General features: G+C 43.8%; 1 protein-coding gene across 1 annotated transcript in view; it reads left to right on the top strand.

Moving 5' to 3' along the window:
* The window catches only part of TSEN2 (tRNA splicing endonuclease subunit 2), a 456,866-nt gene that overhangs the window by 51,472 nt on the left and 385,698 nt on the right, over positions 1 to 19,696 (top strand). The window contains exon 4 of the mRNA XM_044078068.1: positions 14,557 to 15,136. Coding sequence (XP_043934003.1) covers positions 14,557 to 15,136 — 580 coding nt within the window. The remainder of the gene's footprint in view (positions 1 to 14,556; positions 15,137 to 19,696) is intronic.

The raw sequence follows: 19,696 nt of genomic DNA on the forward strand, positions 1-19,696 counted from the left end.
GAACTGGAAGTCCCCCAATGGATGGGGAGATGAGATCCGGAATGGGATCTAGAATCCAAGGGTGATTCACAAGGTGAGACCACAGGTAAGGGAACCAAATTTGTTGAGGCCAGAATGGAGCAATGAGAATCATCTTGCTCCCCAACCGCAAGGCTTTCTGTAAGAGTTGTATCATCATTGGAAGGGGAGGATAGGCATAGAGTAGACCGGGTGGCCAAGCATGCACCAGAGCGTATCTTGGAGATTCCCCTGGTGGGGGGATTAGAGCGAAGAAATTGTCGCATTTGGCGTTTGAGGGAGATGCAAAAAGATCGCAGCAGGGTTGCCCCCATGTTGCGAATATCTGCTTCACTACTAGAGGATTGAGAGACCACTCGTAAGGGGTAAGAAGGGTGCGGCTGAGCTTATCTGCTAGGATGTTGGTCCTCCCCGGAATGTGCATTGTAATCAGAAAGCGGTTGGTGGAGATCGCCCATTCCCACACTTTCATGGCTTCGGAAAAGAGGATAAGATCTGGTTCCCCCCTGTTTGTTGATATACCAGACCACTGACATGTTGCCCGAGTGAATTGCAATCGTTCCTGCAGGGAGGAAGCTCTGAAGTGCTTGCAACGCCAACAGCACCGCTCTCATCTCCAGAACGTTGATATGCAGGGAGGTCTCTGTATCATTCCACGTGCCTTGAACTGTCCTGCCTGAGTAATGCCCACCCCCACCCGAGGCGGGAAGCGGCCGTGGTCACAGTGGCGATAGAGGGAGAGGTGCAGAAGGGACGGCCTGTAAGGAAGTTTGATGCTTGGAGCCACCATAGTAGCACCCTTCTGCAAGCCTTGCTGATAGCAATGGGATGGTGGAGAGGAAGGGATAGGAAGGACCATTGCACTAACAGAGTCCATTGCAGGACTCGCATGTTCAAACGGGTGCATGGAAGGAGTGTAATCACTGCTGCCATGGAGCCTAGTGCCCTCAGGATCAATTCCACTGGTGAAGCGTCTGAATGAAGGATAGCCCGCACATGAAGTTGTAGATTTCTGATTCTCTCGGCAGTTGGGAAGGCTCACAAATCTCTGGTGTTTATTCTGGCACCTATGAATTCTATGATCTGTGTTGGAGCCAGTAGAGATTTGCCGACATTGATAGTAATGCCTAGTTGTGGGGCTAGATGGAGAAAGAAGTCTCTGGCCGAGCAAAGTAGATGCCTTGTTGGTGCGGTCAGGAGCCAGTCGTCCAGGTACGGGAAGACCTAAATTCCCTGGAGTCTCAGGTGGGCCGCAATCACTGCTAACACTTTGGTGAACACCCTGGGGGCTGTGGTGAGACCAAAGGGAAGGACCCTGAACTGGTAGTGACCGTCTCCCAGCCGGAAGCGAAGGAACCTCCTGGATCGTTTCTCCATTAAGATGTGGAAATACGCATCCTTGAGGTCTATAGAGCACATCCAATCGTTCTCCCTCAAAAGGGGGAGGATAGATTGAAGAGTGGCCATTCGGAATTTTTCCTTGGTTACTGACAGGTTCAAGCGGGAAAGGTTTAGGATAGGTCTCAGGTCCCCCGTCTTTTTTTGGCACCAAAAAGAACCTGGAGTAGAACCCTAATCCGAGCTGGTCTTGGGGGACGGGCTGGATGGCTCTTTTTCTTAGCAGCTGCTGTATTTCTGCGGCTGCGGCCTCCCTGTGACATCGGGGAGGTTCTTGGATTGGGGGACATGGAGAATTGGTATTTTGTTCCCTCTGGATATGATGCGAAGCACCCAGCGGTCTATTGTGATGGACTCCCATGCCGCTAGATGTTTCGAAAAATGCCCCTCGACTGCCTCCAGAGTGGAGCAGCCGGGCAACCCCTCAGGGCTGCTGCGCGGGCCACTCAGAGAAAGGTTCTCTGGACCCAAAATTTCTCGGAGCCCCTCTGCCCCTGGAGCGACGTCCTCCCTGTCCTCCTCTGCCACGGTAGGGCTGGTTGTCCGGAGCTGGTTGGGAATGTTGTGATTTCCGGAACCACATCTTCTTCTGACCCTTTTGGTTCCTTGAAAAGGACCGCTGGGGAGCAGAGAAGCGGACTCCGACGGCAGACAACGTCTTCCCATCCTTCTCACTCTGGACAAGCATCTCGCGAACTGTTTTGCCAAAAGGGGCAGAACCATCAAAGGGGGCGTTCGCGAAGGATGCTTTAAAGGGCTCCGTAAAGTCGCAATGACGGAGCCAGGCCTGACGTCTCATGACTAGGCCTGCTCCGCTGGCCCTAGCGGCTCCCTCTGTGGCGTGGGACAACAGCCGCATAGAGGTGTTTGAAATAGATTTCAGAGTGGCCATTCAGGTGGAGTACAAATGTTTATCCTCCTCCGACATGGACTCCGGGGGGGAATGCAGCGTATTCTTTGATAAAATCCCGCTGCATCCTGATGACATGTGCCATATAGTTCAGAGACCTTACTGAGAAGGTCGCTGAACTAAAGACTCGCTTCCCTAAGCGATCCATCAAATGGGACTCTTTGCTCGGTGGATGGACTGAGGGACTCTCTTGAGACAATTCCCTCTTTGTGGCTGCCGCCGTCAACATGGCATCTACAGGGGGGCCCTTACTCCAATGTGACCGGTCTGAGGGGGGGCTAAGAATCCTATCCGGTCGCTTCGGTATTGGCTCCACGGTGTCCGGATCCTTCCATGCCCTGGTGGTAATAAGGTCCACCAGGGATCGGCTGAGGGGACACCCAGGAGGTAGACGGGCCTGCCTCGAATGCCTCCAGAAACACGGACTCGTCAGAGGAAGACTTGGGGGCAGACCACCCACCTCTGATTCTCAGCATCTCCATGATGTCTCCAAAGGAGACATCCTCAGGGGGTGATCTTGGGGAGCCTTCCCCTTCCTCCAAGTCAGTGTCCTCTGTTAAGGACTCTGGGGAGTCCACGTGCCTCCTTTTGCACTTATGCTTGCGGGGAGCTTCCTCGGGGGACTGTCCGAGGAGGCCTCGCCAGCAACATCTTGTTCCAATGGAACTGTCTATGACATCGAAGCAGGCTGTCCCTTTGGCCGGGTGATGGAAGCCTGGCCCAGCAGAGAGAGAGTGCAGGGAGGAGTCGATGCAAGGACCGGGGGTCCGGATGCTCTCAACAGAGCCCTGTCCACAACATTGAATGCCGAGGGAGAGCCACTCTCCAATGGATCCGAAAGTCGGCTCCCACTCAGATCCGATGAAGGGATCGGAGCCAGCGCCGAGACCGTTGGATCCAAGGGACCAGTGTGCTCCGACCTGGACAGAGCCAAAGGCACACTGAATCCTCCGGATCCGAAGCTCGGACCTCGGCTCCGGGAGGTCGGATCCAACAGACTCGAGGGTAGGGTCGGATCCGAAGTACCAAGTACTGTCGGCGCCGACCCACCCCCGACTCCAAGGCTGCTCGGCTCCGAGCGCTCCGAACCCGGGTAGCGGGTCGGAGAAGGAGCAATTGGGTGAAAAAAAGGTGTCGAGCCCCCCCCCCCCCCGAGGGGGGGAGGCAAGAGCACTCCCATCTGCAGCTGGGCTGGATGAACCTTCGCATCATCCGGTCCAAGTCTGCATCTGATAAGCTGAAAGTGGATCTCGAAGAGGCCACCGAGGCAGGCCTGGAATGCGGCCTCGATGACCTCGACGGAGATCGGGTCTCCTCCTCCTCGGGCCCCGGGGAGAAAGAAGGGAATCGGAGCCGAGGAGGAGGAGACCTAGAAGCAATGGAGGAAGAAGCCCACTTAGCTGGCGGGGCCGAAACGGAGGTCTCGGCCTGCCGCTTGTGGTGCTTCTCCCTACGTTTCTCTCTCCTGGCCTCCCTGTCCTCCGACACTTTAGCGGGAGTTTGAGTCCCAGTCGGAGGCAGGGGGCAGGAGTGGCAACCACCACAGGCTGTGATGGAGCCACGGGAGTAGCAGAGGTAGCGGAGGCCGAAGCTGAATCCGGGGGTAGAAGTCCTGCCAGGACCAGCTTCAACCTCCGTTCTTTCAGTGCCCTGGGGTTGAACGCTGCACAGATAGTACAGCCCGAGGTGAGGTGTTCAACCGCAAGGCACCAAACGCACCGAGTGTGGCCATCAGCCGGGGAGAGCTTATGGCCACACTCGGTACATTTAGAAAATATGGCTTTTGGGGCCTCAGCCATTCCCTTTTTTTTTTTTTTTTTTAAACTAAAAATGAGAAGAAAAGACAACTACACACACACACAGGCCCCAAAAGACACTCAAACACTCACACACTAGCGAACAGCGAAGGGAGGGTATTAATTAAAAATAGGGAACCTAACTCAGACACACTTTACAAATATTAATTTAAACTAAAACAGAAATTCCTGACGAAAAAAGTTAACTTTTTTTTCACTTATCTACGGAGCTCAAGAAAAGGATCCAGCCATCACAAGCGCGGCAAACTAAATCTGAGGTCATGGAGGGTTAGCAGGGGATTATGGGTGAAGGGAGAAGCTAGGAGCTCGGATCCATTAGCTTGAAACAAGTTGCCGGCTCGGATCCGATATCAGATCCGTAACCCACAGGTTGCTGACAAATGAACAATCCTACTTCAGATTTATGGTTTTGTTCTGGATTGCCTGTATTTAATGTGATCTTGAGGGTTTTTAAAAGAACACCATAAAGCCCATGCTTTGTTTCTAAGGGTAATTTTGAGTTTAGACTCCCTCCCCCCGGAGAGGTGGTTACTGACTTGAAACTGTAGTTTTATTGGCCACTAGGGGTCATTTCCATAACTCCTTCATTTGTCCTCGGAGGAGTGGTTTAGGGCAGTGACTTGTGGTTTGTTGGCCAATTTGTGTCATTTCCTGTCTTTTCCAGCCCCCTGCTATAAAGCACGCTTTAGCGCGATTTAGCGCGGAGTTGCTACTGTTGCACACTAGGGCAGCGCCGGTTAAGCAGGTTTAAACTATTCGGGCTACCTAAAGTCCACTCTTTAAATTTTCCCTTAAAACTACCTTCCTCGAACTATACTATTGATCTAATCAGCGTATCCTATAATTAAAAAGATCATCTCTACTTGACTCCAAGTAGACTATTCTCTATCTGTTAAACGTAGCACTTGCTCCTACAGTACTTATTACCTTGATACGGCACTCTTGTCATAGATAGTACCCCAAAAAGGCAACCCCCATTTCTCGGGTCACCCACGTCCCCAGAATCTTTTTAAAGTTTTTTGTCTATTCCTTCTAGCATGTCGAGGGATCAGTTGCTAGTGTCCTCTCCTGCTCAGCTGGTGAACCTGGGAATATTGAGGCAATGTTACAATTGCCTCATGTACACAGACAACCCTCTCCTCCTCCCACAAAACACAAATACATGCGAGATGCAACTATACGGCCAAACTGGAGGCTGAGCTCTCAACATAGGACTGGCAAGACCAGTCAGGAGGAGAAGTTACCACACACACTATAGACCCAGTCTCACATATTACCATTACAACCTCAAATCATACACATAAACACACAAAGACATACTGAGGCTCTGATCAAAAATCTACCAAAACAGCAGAGGCCACCAAAGCAGACACCCAAACAACCACCACCTCAGAACACAACACCTGCAACACATAGACCTCACAGTCAGAGTGTCAAACAGTCACAGCCCTTAAGGCCAAACACAATGCCAGACACACTAGTCATTGGTGACTCCATAGTCAGACACACTGACGACCCGCGAACCAGACTGAGTAAGGAGAGGGTCACAGTAAGCTGCCTGTCGGGCACTAGAATCCGCCACATAACGCAAGCACTCAGGTCTCAACAGCAGGTACAAATACGACTCCGTCATTGTCCACGCTGGTGTAAACGACCTGAGACGCACCTCCTGACTACATGAAAAGAGACATTGAGGAGCTCTCTGATTATGTAGCCCAGGCAGGTATGACCCTGACCTTGAGCAGTATCCTACCTTCACCAAGAATGATGCCACAATACAGAGAGAAGATGATCAGCTTTAACAATTGGCTTAAACACTGGTGTCATTCAAAGGGGATCCAGTGTTCGTCTGCCTGGGATGACATGCTGGACAAGCCACGCTGTTTCATAAGGGACGGCTTGCACCTGTCACCCCTGGGATTCCGGATATTGGCAAAGGCTCTTGCCACCCCCATAGTGCCTTTTTAGGCAAGGCTCAAATTCTAAACCTACCACCCTAGAACACAAAAAGGAAAAACTAAGGGTAATGCTGCTCAATGCCAGAAGTCTAAATCTCAAAATGCACGCACTCGAGGCCCTTCTCAGTATGGAGAACATCGATGTCTGTGCTGTGACAGAAACCTGGTTCAAGGCTCCTGAGAGCACCCCAGCTATCAGGTTTTACCTCATATCATGCCCGCCCCAAAATCTGGACAATACCAAGAAAGGAGGGGGGTATCCATATTCATCAAGGACACCCACACCTCAAGACTGGTGGCAACGCATCATGCATCGGAGACCATCCAGGTGCAATTAACCATAGGCAAGACTGCTCTGCAAATTGTAGCATGTTACAGGCCACCCTCACAAACTCAGGAACCTCACATGGCCTTCCTGAAAACACTAGAGGATAAATGTATCACCAAACACCATCATACTAGGTGACTTCAATTACCCTAATATAGACTGGGAACACTACTCAAGCCCAAACACCCTAGCCCAAAAGTTCCTGGAATTCATAAACTCAAATGCCATGGAACAACTAGTCACCATCCCCACAAGAGGAGATAACATACTTGATCTCATCATCACGAACATGGGAGCACAATGTTCAACACCGGAGGTGTACCCCTCACTGGTGAGATCAGACCACAACTAATCGCGCTGGAGGTCTTCAACCCACCCCCACCTGAAATAAAAGAGACCACAGTAAAGAACTTCTCAAAAGCCGACTTCACAGTTCTGAAGACTAGTGTGTTCTCCTTTAAGGCCCCGAGCCGCGGAAAACAGTACTCAAGCCGCTGAATCACTTACAAATGCCTTCTACCAGCACCTGCAGGACTGCATGGATAAGGCAATCCCAAGCAAAACAAAGACTCTTTGTACCAAAGGCAAGCGCCCAGTCTGGTGGACCCCAGCCATAAACAAACTCTACAACAAAAGGAGGAAGCTACTACAAGATAGAGCAAAATCCTTAAAAGGTAAGACACCCTTGATCACTATAAGTAAAAACTAAGAGCTCTCATAAAATCATCCAAAGCAAATTTCGAGAGAAAATAGCTAAAGACTCAAAAGACAATCATAAGGCCTTCTTTAGCTATGTTAGAAACCTGGGAGGAAACTCCCAGATATGCTCAGAGCTAGTTCAAAATGATGTGAAGATTACTGATCCTACAGACATTGCCAACATACTGGCTGACAGGTTCAGTGCAAACTTCTCCCCTCCCCAAAAGGAGAGATATCTATACCAAACGATTGCAGCCCCCAAACATCTCCAGCCCAAGTGAGAACTGCTCTCCAAAGCAAAAACACAGCATCCATGGGACCTGATGGTGTCCCCGGCTGTGTGCTCCATGAACTCAATGAGGAATTAAACCCACAGCTAGGACAGCTGTTTAATCAAAGTCTTACCTCTGGATACGCACTCCAGGAGTGGCGCACTGCAACTGTGGTACCACTTCACAAAGGCGGTGCCTCCACCGACCCTGAAATTACCGCCCATTAGCTTGACAAGCCTTATCTGCAAAGCCATGGAGAGGATCATAATGGACCTCATAAATAAAGACATAGGAATTTGCAGACTTTGGATCCAACCCAGTTTGGCTTTGTCAAAGGCAGATCATGCCTTTAAACTTGGTTGACTTTTTCAAACAGTCACCAAAGCCATTGATGAGGGAAAGGCAGTCCATACAGCCTACCTCGATCTGGCTAAGGCCTTCGATACAATACCCCATTCGGGTATCATTGAAAACTCATCAGTTTAAATGTCAACCCATACATCACAAGATGGGTTGCAAACTGGCTGAGTGACAGAACCCACAGGGTCAGAGCTGCTGGCGCCATGTCAGACTCAAAGCCTGTCACAAGTGGTGTCCCACAGGGCTCAGTCCTGGGCCCACTCTTGTTTGGCATCTACTTTTCAAGTACAAGCAAACACAGGAGGGTTATGGTTGACAAAGTTTGCAGATGACTGCAAACTGGGCCATAGTAGAAAACACATCTGACACAGATATCCTTCAGAAGGGTCTCACAGAAACGGATAACTGGTGCCAGAGCCACGCCTAAAGTTAAATGCCAAAAATGCATAGTCATACCCTTCGGGAAAAACAAGGTTACCCCTAGCTACCAAATAGGTGGCAATCCACTGAGCACAGAAGAAGTTATCAGGACCTGGGGACCCAGGTTGATAGTAGTCTGTCATTCGACACCCATGTAGCTAAAGTAGTTAGGAAGACCTTCTACATTGCCCACCTTATCATGAAGGATTCTCATCTAGATCAAGGGAGGTCATAGTCTCCCTTTACTCATCACTCATCAGACCAATGATTGAGTACAATGCCCCATTCGAATGTATCTGACCCGACACTTGCAGCAGCTGGAGAGGCCACAAAAGTTCCTCACCAAAAGGATAAAGGGTCTCAAAATCTGTCCTATGCTGCCCGACTGAAAGAACTCCAGCTCTATTCAGTCGCCACCGCTTGCTCAGAGGTGACCTTTGCCTAACATACAAGGCCATGTCAAACCCAGATTTGATGAATATGCTTCACCTCAAAAAATCTAGATCCATCAGAGCCACAAGGGCGGAGACTTAAACCTTGACACGGCTATTAATAGGATGTGCTGGAGGGATAGATTCATCACCCAAAGACTCCTATGCTGTGGAACAAAATCCCGTACATGTGAGGCAGAGCACTGGCTGGCCTTGTTCAAGAGAAATCTTGACCAATGGATGGGAGATCGCAGATATACCCCAGGGATTACCTCAGTGTCACTGCTCGACAGAGGCACAGAAAAATAATGGGTATAGTTCCCCATACTAAAGGGGTGGCGTAAGCCACAAAACGATGGGCTAGGCTTGTAAATGCCCTCGGGCAGATAGCCTAGTATGAACCTATGAACCTATGAACCTATGACTCTTTAGAAAGCCATGGCGCAGTTTTTGCCTTGTTTCTTTTTGAATGAACAGGTGAATGCAAATCAAGGATCTCAAGGAATTTGTTGTTAAAGTATGCTACTGCTTCCTCTAAGGGGAGGTGTTTTAGAATAGACCAGTTACATGAGTTTAGTTCTTGTTGGAATTTGGCAGGGTCAAAGTTTTTATTGTTTCTAACCTTTCTGAGTAAGGGTTGTTGGGAATTAATGGTTTTGTGCTTAATTACATATGTGAGAAGGTGATCGCTTAGGCCATCAAGGAGGGTACCAGAGGTGTACAGTTGGGGGTGAGTATTTATGAGTACCCAGTCAAGTATACTTTCTTTTTGGTTGGGTTCACCTATCCTGGTAGGGGTGGATATAGTTTGTGTAAATGCATGCAGGTTAATATGGGTAGTTGGGGATTCTGAGGAACAGGTGCCCCAGTCTGTTAAAGTCTCCAAGTAGTAGGTTTTCTTGGGGGTAGTGACATGATGGCCAGTGCAGGATATCTTCAAATGTAGATATATTGTTACCTGGGAGAATGTACATGCAGATGATATTAATGCATTTATTTTTATTAAGTTGCAATTTGGTGGCAAGAATCTCTGCGTTATTAATCTGAGGTGGTTGTATTACATCTATGGTGACATTCAACTCAGATGTTTCTCATGTTTGCTGAGAATTTTGTCACTGTTTAATAGCCTGCGGTCTCTACATCTGATCTTGATATTGCAGAAGCTCTTCCATAAGGCCGTACACCTAAACGTGAACTGAGAATTTTGCCACTGTTTACTAGCCTGTGGTCTCTATATCTGATCTTGATATTACAGAAGTTCTGCCATAAGGCCCTACACCTACAAGTTTACTAAGAATTTTGTTACTGTTTAATCTAAGCATATTTGTCTTGAAGAACCTTGCTGCCCGTTAACTTCAATCCGTTAAATACATGCCTGCTCTTTAATTGCAGTTCTCTGCTAAATACTCCTTCCACTTTAAGGACCTCTTACTAAGTTGGACACTGTCCCGTTTTGCTTGACCAGTAGACTACACTGCATGTGCTAGTTATTTAGTCTCAAGAAGTTACAGACAACCTGTTTTACTTGCATTTCTTTGTTAATTTCTTTGTTCTGTCTATAAACTGTTTGATCTCAGTTATAAATTGACCTGAGGGTGATGAAGAATACTATGTGAACTTTGAACTAGGGAGAAGCGCTTTTGCCATTCTGGAGAAAGGCTCATCAGACTGATGTTTGTACATTCCAGTCATTTAAAACTTCTAATATGTAGTGCCTGAGCAGTTAAAAAGTCCCTGATTTTGAAGTTGCCCACATTAAAAGCAAGGACCATAAGAAAGAAATAATTAATAGGGTTATTGCTGGGTTATTCCTACTACTAATCTTAACATCTTACCATAAATATACTTTTACATGTGTATAACAAAAAAAAAAGTAATAAAATGCTAGATACCAGAAAGCGGTCATAAAATAAATACTAGTACAACACTGAAGACTAACCAGAGCCAAACCAGAAACAAATGGTGATTGTATGTACAGAATGTATTACCCGTGTATTAATAAATGCAAAGAGGTTTTGAATTAATGATTTTGGAAGCTGAGATGGGTCACTATTTGCAGGAGGTTGTATAACAAAAAAAAAAGTAATAAAATGCTAGATACCAGAAAGCGGTCATAAAATAAATACTAGTACAACACTGAAGACTAACCAGAGCCAAACCAGAAACAAATGGTGATTGTATGTACAGAATGTATTACCCGTGTATTAATAAATGCAAAGAGGTTTTGAATTAATGATTTTGGAAGCTGAGATGGGTCACTATTTGCAGGAGGTAGGATAATAAAGCCACTGTATTGGAAAAGCATGTTTCCTTGTATTCAAAGCGTGTACCTTTAGAGACTGACAGTTTTCTAGGTTAAAAAAAAATGGATGATGTCTAATCAAATTAACTCATTATGAGCTGAAAAACTGTGGTAGCCAGAAAGGGTTATATATCTGTGCCAACTCTGCTCTTAAGGCAGGACTTTCCTGCCATATTTTAAACTCGGTTAAATTATACTTTGATGATGTAGTGTTTATGATGTGAGAGATTCATATGTTTAAGCAACATTTAATGGTGGAATGGTCATTTAAGCTGGGCTGAAGAGGGGTGGATTGAAGCAATTAACTCTACAAACCCTTTCGCAGAAAAAAGAAGTTCAACCTGTAAATCATTGGAATGGAAAAACTAATTCAGACCCAGAGAATTCAGTTTTGTTAGTTACAAAAAATAGTAGTTGGCTGTCTGCCGTACTAAGAAGTGGGCTTCGCAAATTGTAGATTGAGATTAGATAGAACAGTTTGTCATGTATGAATTTATGCTTAATTATTGCAAGCTGTTGAAAGTTAAATGTAAGCACTGGTTTTGTGATGAGGCTGGTTGGTCTGTGACAAAATAACAAGTGTAGCACATGTGGGTATTTCACAGTATGTAAGAATGAAAATGTGGTAATCAGTAGTGTTTCTCTATTAAAAAAGTGGACTCCTGCCTTGTGCTTTTAAAGGTACTTGAAATGTGGCATATGACTATTGACTTTCAGTATAAAATCTTAACTAGTTTCCATTTCATTTACAGAGATAGGGAACCATCTGCAGTTATTTTTTTGACAGTGACTTTTATAGCAGGATCTATTTGTAGGATACTTTTATTTCAGTATTAACTTTGCACTTGCTTTGTGACAGTTGTTGAGTACTACTTGCATCTTTGACAAGGAGTATGTGCTTTTACAGCAGTTTGTCCTGAACTGTTGCATGCATCTCTGAGGTGTTCAATAATAAGTTCCATGTGCCTTGAAAACATGAATGGTTTGTGTACCCTTTCACAAGGTAAAGGATTTGATCTTGAATGAGGCATCAACCATGCCTCTCAGTTGTCCCTGATTTTGCCACATATTGTTGCCCTGTGCCGTGTAATTTGTTTTTTCTGGTAAACCATTGAGTCAGTAATGCCAGATGTTACAGTCTCTTATATCTTATTTTTCAAAGGTAAAAAATCCATGTTAATGCAAATCCTGTTACTCTGATAATTAAGTGAATAAGAGTAATACCTAAAAATTGTCTATGATTTTTGGGCCAATGCCTCCCATTATTTTAGACTTTGCCCAACATTCTTGATGCAACAAAGGTGAGAGTTATGGCACCTTTGTTTGAAATGGCAGGTATTATATAGACACAGTGATGCAGTAGTTAACATTGCTACCTCACAGTGGTTTTGTTCTCTGGTGTTTTTTATTGTTGGGCTGCCTCCTCTGCAGATCTTCCATTGCCAGGCTGTGCCTGCATGGATTTTCACATGGGGTCTCCAGTTTCCTGATACATCCCCAAGAAAATGCTTGTAATTAAACTGGTGATACTCTGTAATGTGTGTGCACAGTGTACATGTGAGATTGTACATTCTGTGATGGGCTAGTTTCCCATCTGGGATCAGTCCTTGTACACATTGATTGTTAGGATAAGCTCGGACACCACATGATCCTTGAATAGGGTAAAACAGGTATTCAAAGTGAGTGAATGAGCTAATGTATAGAATTATGAACATAAATTATTCAGCTGGGTTTTGATAAAAGGGGGTGCTGGAATTATCTTATGCAGTGTTGGTGGTGCAGCAGTTTGCACACTCACCTTTGGTGCAGAAGGCTGTGGGCTGTAGTCTCGCACCAGGTAGGTAGATTGCTGACATTGCCGTGCAGCATACAGGAGGTGCTGTACTCCTGTGTGTGTCGTCCTTCCGGTGAAACATTAAACTGAGTTCCCATCTGCTTGAGTTGATTTCAACTCAAGTGGATGTAAAAAGTCCCACAGCACCTACTAAAAAGAATTGGGAAAGTTCCCCAATCCCCTGGCCAAATTTCCTCTAGTAGTATAAATACCACCTCGGGTTTCCCATGAAAAAAGGCTACTAGTGTAGTAAGACTAACCCAGTCAACAAAAGATGGATGGGTAGATGGAAAGCATAGCAAGAATTGAATTGGGGGGGGTATACAGAAACAAAGCAAAATGATGTTTAATTGGCTAACCTGTGTCAAAAATAAGTGCTTGGATTTAAAATCTCATCCATGATTGTTTTTGTGCTTTTATTTAGCAATTTTTATCATTTAAGATTTCTGAAAATTTCATCCAGCTCAGTGACAGAGGTAAGCCATCTGCCTGTGTTTGTGCCACTACTGACTTAGGTTCAAGAATGGACCTGAAACACTGGAATGGTTAACCAGGGGATAGTATGAAGTGCTTGCAGCTCTTCTGTTTGTGCAGGCCCCTTATTCCCCCCCTCCATATCTGTTCGTGCACCTCACAGGCATTCCAGATTTGAAGGGAAAGTGACAGAATTTCAGTGCATTGCATACAGGTGCATGTGCCTTGTGTTTTTACATAATTGTGCATCACTGTAATCTGGTTAGGGACTTCGAACACGCATCATCAATATGATGGCTTCCTGTACTTTTCATCTTTTGTGTTACCAAATTTTTGAGCCTGTCAGATTCAAATCTCCAAGAAGTCAGAAGGCCTCCATTTTGAAGGGTTGCATCTGGTGTGGATACTGTAGAATGGAACTGTTTGGGGACCTTGTGGCAGATACAAAGAAAAACAGGAGGAAATTACCCAAATACAAGGCTGCAAACCAATGACCTGTAAATCCAACAACTGGGGCAATGAGGACCACAAATACACAGAGGTAAAATTTACCAACCCTTTATTTACATAAACACATGAACGCATTAGTGAATTGTTAATGCGTTCTTGTGTTTATTTAAATAAAGATGTTGGTATATTTTGCCTCTGTGTATTTGTAGTCTTCAGTCCCCTAATTGTTGCACCTTGGGGCAGATGTAAGACTAGCAAGAATGTCATCAGTAGGCGGGAGGAGAACAGGGGTGCAAGGAGAACAGGGGTGCAAAAAAAAAAAAAACTCCTATGCATACTTGTTTGGATGAGAGGGCTCCTCACCTAGTTAACCTAGGAACACATGGAACACACAGAAGTTAAATGATTTATTCAGTGAGAGCATGTGACCTGGAGTTAATGTAGTTCAGTCCAGGTGTCCAGCTTCAGAATGTTCTTTTTTTTCCTGGCATGTTCATTTCCCCTTATCTATCCTTCGGTCTCATTGCTCCAAATAACTGAGTACTCATTTATTTTTGAGACTGTGGGCCTCTTGCACTTTTTTACAATAGTGTGGTTTCTCTCATTTCATCCTGTCAGTACCGAGTTAAAAACTGAAATGATTAAGTGATATAAACTCTGCGTCTGTTTTTGAAGACTGCTGGTTATCAGATGCACATTAAAATAAAACTGATCTGCAGCAAGTATAACAGAAGCCTTAATGAAAGTTTAAGAATGTTGTTTTACCTTTGCAAAGCACAGCTTTGTAATAACACATTTACATTATTTTTAAATTTAGAAGAAATTTTGCACTGTTTTTGTAAGCTGACAGTTCACTGCTACCTTTCATTGTGCTTTGATGGACAGGTATGAGAGTCATCGAGAGTGGGCCAGAAGTCTTCTGCATTCCCAGGGACTGGATGAAACTTCTGTAGATAAAATTCTTGAGAATTATACCTGCCCTATTGAATTGCCCTGCCTTGAAGAAAATAATGATGCAGATAAGAATGTATACAGTAACTCTACAACAGAGGAGGAGGGAGTGGAGTGCCAAGCAGGCGGGGAAGGCATTGAGGCTGCCAGTGTGACCCAAGACACGGATGTTGCTGTTGATGACACTGCTTGTCCCTGTGATGAGGATGAAAGCTGCAATTTGGTCACTAAGAAAGTTCAAATGGAAGGGAATGAACAGTATGACCCATTGGCACAGTATGGTCATTATGTTGGTAATGACCCATTGGACAGTGAACTGCTGTGTAAAGTACACTGTTACAGACATGATGATTTGATCATTCACTGTGGCTGCAGTACTGAGGGGCTGTTACTTCAGCAGACCAGTAGCACAGCAGGAGTTAAAAATGTAGAAGTTTCTATAAACCATGGATATGTGCTGGTTCAGGAAGAAGAAGAGCACATATGTGAGGAAGATGGAGACAGTAAGGGTGAAGTAAGTACACTGTGAGTGAACGCAGTCTGTAACCATTTAAAGAAAGGTCTAACAAGTTTCCTGATCTGCCTGTGGTCTGCATTATACATTCCCTTTGTTACCTTTTGTTTTGTTTGCCAGGTTGTATGTTTCAGACTTTTTAAGTAGTTTTCCTAATACAAGAATAGACATAAAACAGGGTAAGCATGACCTTAATTTCTTTCCTTTGATAGTACAGAAGGCATTGACCTTCTTGATCTTATTGCTTGCGTAAAAATGACTTGATTGGTTGTTGTAATCAAGATGACTATTCACCCTAGCGTTTTAACTTACATGATTAGGCTTAAAGATTGTCTGTTTACATACCTGACAAGAAACTTTAAACATTTTTTTGTAAATATGGTGTTCCATTCTTTCCTCTCCTTATTGCCATTTTGTCTGTATATTTCAGAACATAATGAAGGATTTGTAAGTCATTGTGTGCTTTGTCATGAGAAAATTTGTTTTATGTTGTCCTAGACATGTAAATTCTGCTCGTTCAGCAGTCAAAGCTTTTCAGTCTTCCGCAAAATAAGGCTTGAATGGTATTTGATGTGTAGAGTATAGTACATGCTTGCTGTCAGGGGAGAAAAGCTCCATACAGCATTAAGTTACAGTTATACACAGAAAATGCATAAAATAACAAAATACAATTTTATACAAAGAAATTACAACAAAATATAATACAAGTAAAAAAATAGAGCAAATAAAATCAGCAGGGAGTACCAAGTACTAATCAAATGTGATATGGAGTGGAAATAGTGCAGGCTTCTCTGGGATAACATTAGGTGAAAGCAAAATATACGTAGTGTTTAATATAATATGAGATGGGGTCAAAAAGTAAAAAAGTCTAAATAAGAAGCTAAAAGAAAAAGAACAAAGGATCCCTATTCTGGGTTAGAGCAATGACAGAGCCAGTGTTTAGAAAAATATTGTCGGAGAGATTTCTTGAATACGGAGGTGTTGTCAGTATTAAGAATATGCTGAGGTAATAGGTTCCAAGATTTGGAAATTTTATTAGAGTGTAGTGAGTCACCAAAACTGTTCATAGATTTGGTTACCTTTAAAAGTAGTTTATCAGAGGAACGTAGTTTCCTAAGTTAATATTAGCTTGGATTTAGAGCCTTCTTTGGTGCATAACAGTGTCCTTGGCTGCTTTCAGCTGCTGTGTGCCCCTTAGTAGCTGAATTGCTGAAAAATAATTGTCATGGTTACTGTTATTGCTTTCATAAAATTCAAAAAAAAAAAAAATAAATATATATATATATATATATATATATATATATATATATATGTATTTATTTTATTTATTTATATATATATATATATATATATATATATATATATATATATATATATATGTATATATATATATATATATATATATAAAATATATGTGTGTATTTATCATCTTCTTTCGGCTTTTCCCGTTTAAGGGTCACCACAGCGGATCATCTGTCCGCACATGACTGGCAGTGGAGTTTTACGGTGTCGAGTTGCCAGCCCAGCGCCCAAACTTCCACAGGAGGCATACACACACACTCACACCTAGGGCCAATTTAGAGTGTCCAGTTCACCTACTGCATGTCTTTGGGATGTGGGAGGAAACCGGAGCATCTGGAGGAAACCCACACGACCACAGGGAGGACATGCAGACTCCACACAGAAGGCACCCCAGCCGAGAATCGAACTGGAGAACCTCTTGCTGTGAGGCGGCAACGCTAACCGCTTAGAGTAGTGCATTTGGACAGCAGAAGTGTGGAGCAGGTTAGTTAAAGTACCTGGTTAACAGAGGCACATGTTCAGTGGTGCAGTTAGCCTAGACTTTGAGGGGATTCATGTCACAACACAGAAATATTGACAAACCATGTAATTGCCATGGTCAGTATATAGTTTACATGATCATACTGTTTCAGGATTATTGCTTCATGGAGATGTATGGTCAGGGAACCTTAGTTACATGTTAGAAATTGTGAATTTGTTAGCACACAAGGTCTGTCAAATCCACTATGTCTGCCTTCCTCTTTATGTTAACTTGCTTATTTCAGTTTTGGTGACTCACTAAGCACAATGAGATCATATAGCCATTTCCAAGCACAACCCTTGGCATATGGCTGTAAATGTGCATGCTAGTCAGTGCTGTATGTTAACTTGCATTGGTAATGGATTACAACACTGTGTTGTGGGAGGGAGAAAGTTATAAGGTAGCATGCAGATGTAAGCTGTGCTATTAAGTATTTCTTCAGTTATGGATAAAACATTTGTTGAATAGTTGTGCTCCTGAAAATGGCATGTAGTACTTACTGTATCATTATTTTCCCTGTGGTTGGAATACTTAAGCATACATTTGATTGCTGTGCTACTTGCAGAAAGTCATGTAACAGTATTCTCACTTAGAGTAATACATTTTTATAGATATTCGTACTTGAAAAATTCAACATTCCCTTTATGTAGGTGGCTGTGTCATTGGTGATGGCTTGGTGATCATAGATTCTGCCTTATAGGATCTGGGGTTCATTCCTGACCTCTTCATTTACTGTGTACAGTTCACATGTCCTTTCCATATCAATTTGGTATTTCTCTGTGCACTCTAGTTTTGTCTCACTTCCCAGACAACACACTGGAGAAACTGGTTATTCTGAACTGCTGGTGTGTGTGTGAGTACTCACACATACGTACATTATACACACACATGTATATGCATATATGTAAATATATATATGTATATATATGTGTATGTATATATATATATATATATGTGTGTGTATATACGCACACATATATGCAGGTGATTGTGTGTGTGTGTGTGTGTGTGTGTTCGTTTCTCTGTATATATACATATATAGTTATATAATATTTATGCTTGCCTTTGTGGCTTAGGGTGGCTCACAGCACACTAGTTCATATGTCCATTTAATAAATTAATAGGATGGTGTAAGCCACCTGGCATTGCGAACCTTGGCTGTAGATGATTGTCACTGTTGAGGTGACACCAGTGTGTAAAAATGGGAAAAGGAGTTGTGGCTGGCATACATGGATGGATGTTTTTTGTAACAGTCTTACTACTTTATAGTGTAACTTTGCAACTTCATAGCTCAAAATCTCAGTTATTTTTGTTGTGGGGGTGGCTGAAGCTTGCTATTGAAAAGCCACCAGATTTTAATGCTCAACAGTCTGTTAAAAGACAGTGCTGTTTATGTTTGTTTTTATTCAGCAGTATTGTATTTGATTTATGTGGGATGGTCTACAGTCCTTTCTCAGCTACAACCCAAGCTTGTTTCAGAGCACATAAAGTTACAACAATACTGTGACTTTACATTTATACAAAGAGGGCAGTCAGTAGCAAAATTAAACATATAATGAAATCAATGTGTTATTTATATAATGTAAAATACATTGTACACAAGTTTACAGTTATTCCACAGTTGCAACATATTTTGAAGTGCAACACTTATTAGATGAAATGTTTTGCTTCTGTGTATTCTGTGTGTTATCTGTGAAGTAGTGATGAAATGTTTTGCTTCTGTGTATTCTCTGTGTTATCTGTGAAGTAGTTCTGTTCATGCTCTTTGTGGAGGTGTTCTTTTAATTTGGCTTGAAACCCATGCAGGTTTTTCTGTTTTCTAACTTCCGTGGGAAGCTTATTTCCAGTGCATACTCCATCCTACTTGAGGTTTTCTCATCTGTAACTGATCCAGGGCATGCAGTGTGATCTGTAGGTATATCATGGCACCTTAACAGCAACTTTGCCAGGCCCAGTTTCCATCTAGTAATCACACCTCCTCTAGCCATGTCACTGGCCTTTTATCAGAGATCATCACACAAACACCCACAGACCACCCTCCCTCCCTGCCACACAGTCAGCCAAGCCACTAATCGAACCCATGTCGCCTTGAAAGTAGTCAGGACTTTTCCCTCTATGCCACCAGAGGAGCAAAACATGCAATTAGTCTGTTGGGAGAATCCACTTTTACTAGTAGATGGATAGTATCTTCTTTTATGGGTTCTGTCTTGTATGTTTTCTTGATTCTTTTTTTTGCAGTCTGTATCTACAGTGTCCGTTGAAGATTTTTTTCACTGATTTCACAATGAATCTGTCCATGATTCTTTAACTTTCCAAGAGGAATTGTGATTTTGCTGTTTTTCCATTTTAGGTTCTCCTATATTTTTTTCAGAGGACTGTATTGCTGTTCTCTGTAATTTTTTTTCTGAATGGTGGTTCTTAACAGCTTATGAATGATTCTTCCAAATTGTTTTTTAGAACAATTGCTTTATATAGTATAAAGGGGGTGGCCATGGTGGTACGTTGCCGCCTCACAGCAAGATGTTCTCAGGTTCGATCCTCGGCTGGGGTGCCTTCTTTGCAGAGTCTGCAAGTCCTCCATGTGGTCGCGTGGGTTTCCTCCGGGTGCTCCGGTTTCCTCCCAGATCCCAAAAACATGCTGTAGGTGGATTGGACACTCTAAATTGGCCCTAGGTGTGAGTGTGTGCGCCTTCAGTTGAAGGTTGGGTGCCGGGCTGGCAACTCGACACAGTAAAACT

The sequence above is a fragment of the Protopterus annectens genome, chromosome 7.part0, assembly GCF_019279795.1.
Source record: "Protopterus annectens isolate FY-2018-M chromosome 7.part0, PAN1.0, whole genome shotgun sequence".
In the NCBI taxonomy this organism is placed as follows: Eukaryota; Metazoa; Chordata; order Ceratodontiformes; family Protopteridae; genus Protopterus; species Protopterus annectens.